This window comes from Gekko japonicus, unplaced genomic scaffold, assembly GCF_001447785.1.
Source record: "Gekko japonicus isolate JY-2015 unplaced genomic scaffold, Gekko_japonicus_V1.1 scaffold1178, whole genome shotgun sequence".
NCBI lineage: Eukaryota > Metazoa > Chordata > Lepidosauria > Squamata > Gekkonidae > Gekko > Gekko japonicus.
This window is the reverse complement of record NW_015160247.1, coordinates 457854-462660: the sequence shown is the minus strand read 5'-3', so window position 1 is coordinate 462660 and position 4807 is coordinate 457854. Positions and strand designations below refer to the sequence as shown.

The 4807-nt window shown below is 43.9% G+C and overlaps 1 protein-coding gene across 1 annotated transcript in view; it reads right to left on the bottom strand.

Annotated features, from left to right (window-relative positions):
• Positions 1 to 252: 252 nt before the first annotated feature.
• TET1 (tet methylcytosine dioxygenase 1) overlaps positions 253 to 4807 on the bottom strand; it is a 78583-nt gene continuing 74028 nt past the window's right edge. Inside the window, exons 10-11 of the mRNA XM_015413884.1 lie at positions 2966 to 3305; positions 253 to 1382 (exon numbers count right to left, since the gene is read on the bottom strand). Coding sequence (XP_015269370.1) covers positions 253 to 1382; positions 2966 to 3305 — 1470 coding nt within the window. The remainder of the gene's footprint in view (positions 1383 to 2965; positions 3306 to 4807) is intronic.

Genomic DNA, 4807 nt, shown 5'->3' with positions numbered 1-4807 from the left:
CAGGGTTAAATAACCTAGCCAAAATCATTTAACCATACAATTTTTTTTGCTTAAAATGTGCTTGAGCATCATCAGATGTTAAAATATATAAAGTCACAGTTTAAGAAAAAAAATGATCATTTTTTTAACCTCAGCCTTCAAACGGTTGAGATGAACAGAGTAAACCACACAAGACTTTGTTCTTTAACAGCACCTTTAGAAATTATTGTATAACACTGCTCCAAGGCAAGGTTGTACAGTTGCTATGAAAATTTATGCCCAATGGTTATATGGCCCAGCAACCCGTGTGAGGGCATAAGTAGACACCGTTATGATGTTATCATGAGTTACTGTTAACGCTCGCCGGGAGGGAATTTGGTTGAATTCATTGTCTTCATAGAAAATCTCTCTGGTGGCATTAGCCGGCTGTGCACTCTTGTCATTGGGTTGCTGATTATTGTTTTCTGCTTCTAATCTTTCTGCTTCTTTCTCCTTTGCTCTCTCAGCCATCTTTGCTTCCCACAGGGCAATCCCATGTTTTGGCTCATTTAAGTTTTTGTGTTGGTAGAAGACTAAAGAGATCCGTGTGGGATGATTCCGGTTGGGCTTTTTAATAGGCGTTGTAGCATGTAGTTCACGGCGTGCACATTCAATTAAAATGGAGCCATGAGATGGTGCCACAGCTACCCCACCGATGTCATTATCCAAAAAATTATGCTCGCTATCCGACCACATTTCCTCTGCTTTTTCTTCTGAATCTGCGCGTTTTAGGAGCTCATTGCTTGGCTTGTTGTCCACAGTGGTGGAATTGCAATCTGAGTTTTGTTTGAAAGCACCTGTTTGCATTGGACTCTCCTGGGAAGAACACATTTCATTTCTGACCACCTCTCCTGGAGCATTCAACAGCACTGATGGATCAGGGTTAATCAACTGTGAGGCAGAAGAGTTTTCCAACTTAATTTCACAATTTTGCTTGTTGACTACTTCTTGTTCAAGTGTACAGGGCAGAGATTCTCTGTAAGATGCGGGCTTTGAAATAGTAAGGTCTTGAAGGAATGGGGGCATGCCATTCTTCTTCTCGTCCAGCAAAATTCCAGTATGATCACTGGCCGACACATCAAAGTTCTTACCTTTGGGTGTCACATGAGGTTTGTTACTACTGCACTGAAAATACCCGTAGGGAGTTGAAAAATCTTGTTGACTCTTAATCACTGGCGTTAAACCACCAGGTTTGTGAGTTAATGGGGAACAAGAATGTAAGCCATCCAGCTTTAAAGGGGAGGAAGAAGCACACTGTTTTAATACAGAGCAATTTTTAGTAGTGTCTGAATTATGTGTTATGGTAGAAAGGTGATCACCAGTCTCGATTTTTGTTCCAGGTTGCAATGTATTAGTTTTGCTCCCTAAGGGGGAAACACAAAAACGTTTCAAATGTTTAATTTTCCCATTAATTGTTAATAAAAATTGCATTATGAGAATGACAATTTTAACTTCTCCTGAATGTTGCTTTCCTCCCCAACCCTGTGACATTTTTGCTATTAAAACCATCTCTTTTACTATGCAAGCCAAAAGTACGTTTCTCAGAATTCTGTCAAGATCTTGTAGGTTGTACGGAAGTATCTCAAGGTCCACATGCACACACTCATGAGGTCATCACTATCCATTCCTAGCCAAGACCTATTCTGTGTTTAATGAACAAGTAATAAAAGCACTGTCCTAAATTCAGGTTCATGATCAGGCACATGCAGAATGAGAGAGCACTTTGCCAAATTCTGTACCAAATAAATAAAAGTACAACAATAAAAAGTTCAATTAATATCCACTACTATGACTACTACTACTACTTTTGATATATCTCTAATAACATTGTCCCCCCCTCAAGTTCTGGTGTTGCTTTTTTATATTGAATTATTTTAGAATTTTAAATGGTTGTTTTCAATTGTTCAAATGTTTTTGTGTGTGCCACCTTGGGGACCCTGGAGGAAAGGCAACATAAAAATGTAATTATTGCCCCTGCCTAGGTGACAAACACTGTATTTAATACGGAAGACTGAACTGGAAAGGGAGAGATCAGGGAATGAAAAATGTGGGATCCTGGGGGAGGTGACACTCTGTTGGACAGATATGGGCTGTAAAGGAGGAGTGTTAAGTGCAGCAAAGCAGCCGCTCATGCAAGTTTGCACCCAACAGCAGTTTGCCTCTCCATGTACAGGAAAAGAGGCTTCTGCCTGGAAACAGGTGACCTCTGTTAAAGAAGAGTGTAAATGTGAAGTTGCCATAGTCAAAGGCCTTGAGATGTAAGTTAGAACTGGAACATTCGAATTATTATGAAGAGCATGACAAGAAGGAAAGCAGTAGCAGGAGAGAAAGATGAGATGAGATGAGGTAAATGAACTGGAGACAGTAGACAGATCAGGAAGGCAACAAAGAAGAGGTACAGAAAAGAGGCGAATGGGTCGTGGAAAAGGCATCAGCAGTCCAAAATACAATAGAGTAGGGGGTGTATTTTGGGAGGGGTAAGTTTACAAAGGAAGTGGAGAACAAAGACACCACAGACTGTCAACAGTTATCATTTGCTAATCGGGTTTGAGAACAGAGTAATTGAAATCATTATGTGGGAACTATTTCTGAGCACTTTGAAAACTGTATCAGACATCTCACATGCACAAGTCCACATCCTTACAACACAAATGGAAGTTCACCATTCCTGCCCACTTCTGCTCCCCTAACAGTACTCGGTCCCAGATTTTTAAAAATTGGCAGAAATCAATAGGACTGCTATTCCGTTGTATGCCTGCACAAAAAGGCAATTTACGGATCTTTACAGTCAAGGCACATTCTGCTCCACTTTGTACTGAACATTAAATATACTGATGCCAACTCCTACAAGGAACATGATTGTCAGTTCCAAATTCTAGAGCCCTCACTAACCGGCAGATTTCCATTAAAAACAGGAAACTTTTGAAACGCAGTATGTTTTACATACCTAAACTCTGTGAAGTTTTAGTCATATTTTCTGGCACTCCACTTTTCCCCTTTACAGGTGTGGAATGCTTCTTTTCTGCTGAAGTCTGCTTTTCAACAGGCACCTTCTTTACTTCAGATTTCTTCTTCTTTGTTGCTCTGCGTGGCTCAGCTAACATTCTAACTTCTCGAGGAAAAGCAGTGAGCACCTGTATGGCCCCAGCTTTTATTTTGGCTTCCAGTCCCTCCTCTCTGCCAAATTCATCTGTTTGTGAAATTTTGTAAAGAGGTAACACGTGCAGCTGTTCATCATTTGGTATCGCTCCCACTGTACGGTTATCTTCTTTTGTTAAAGTACAAACCTAACAAAAAAACCAAACAGGGTACAATCAACTCTGAGTTAAGTTTTACAGAAGCAAATGAAGTAAAAACAGGTGAATACGACAAGTGGGGAAGGACTTGTGGTGAGGATCTTATTCCCCCCCCCTCTCTTTGCCTCTCCGTGGCACGGCTTACGGCTTCTGCCCTTCACTTCTCTCTCACTCTCCTTTCTATATTTGTATGTTTCTCTTCCTCTCTTCTTCTGTCTCCCCTCCCCCATCTCTACAGTTCCATTTTTTACATTGTTTGCACCTCCCATCCCCTTTACCTTCTATCCAGCCCCATAGCCAGGATTTGGGGGGGGGGGGCCCACTGGGCAGGACTCCTAATTAAAATTTATTTTTTAAAAATATGTCTTACCTTTTACTTTATTTAAATAAAAAGCCACTGGTAGCTTTCTCCCCGCCCTGCTGCTTTTTGGGCGTGAGAGTGATGGGGTCTGGGAAGGGGGCGGGCAGACCAAACCCTATGCTGCCCAATCGAAGCCAGCCACTGATGAGCCATTTCAAACTGGTGTTGGAGAGCTTACAATCCGCTCTTTACTTTTCTGAGCTGAGCGGGTGTATCTCCAAGCCGAATGAGTGTCTCTAGCTCCGCCTGGGCCAACGAACCGCCTTCACTGGCCAGCACAGGTGGGCAGCATACCAGCCAGCCAGCGAGTGGCCTCCCTCCGCCCCAGAGCAGCAGCAGCATGGACTACAACTCCTAGGGATACTTGAGTCCCCGTCCCCATCGCCCCCAGGGAGCCAGGCACAGCTGGCCTCAACCCGGGGTCATGAAGCTGCCTGCCACTGGGCCGCTTGCTCGGCATGGCCCATGCTGTGCTGCTCCTGCCCTGGCATCACTGGTGATGCAAGTAGGAAAGTTTGGGGAGATTGGGGTGGGGGCATTAAAAATATGACGGGGGGTGAGCCCTAACCCTGCTCCTATCGTTTATCTCGTCTAGATTTTTTTCTCCCCCTCCCTCACATTGACATTAACTGATACTTGAAATCTTCAGCAGTTGGTTGTGGGTTGCCTAGCAACTCCCAAAATGGCCATCAAGATCTCACAACATGGTTTCATGATATCTCAGTAGCATGTTTTTCTTAACGAAGGAGACATTGCTTCTATGATTTTGGGGTTCTTTAAACCCCCAAATGTATTTTTCCTACATTTCATACTTTTCTGCAAACCTGGGGCTTCCCACAGGCTTGTAGAAAAATCCTCTGTCTGTTTGTCCCTGGCCCTATTATGCAGAATTTTTTGATCCATACTCTATGGCACAGTTCAGAACTAGAAATAACAAGAAGAGGGACCCGCAATACTCACATGGGGGTATTCCCCACAGCTCCCGGCCTGCAGAAGCAGGAGGAGCTCCGCAGGAGGAGGAAGCGGCAACAGGTGAGCCCAGCAGGCAGACCCATCAGCCTTCTCCCTCCTCCCTCCCCCACAGTGGTGGCGAGGCCTGGGCCCGCCAATCCTTCTCCCCCCACCCCCGGCA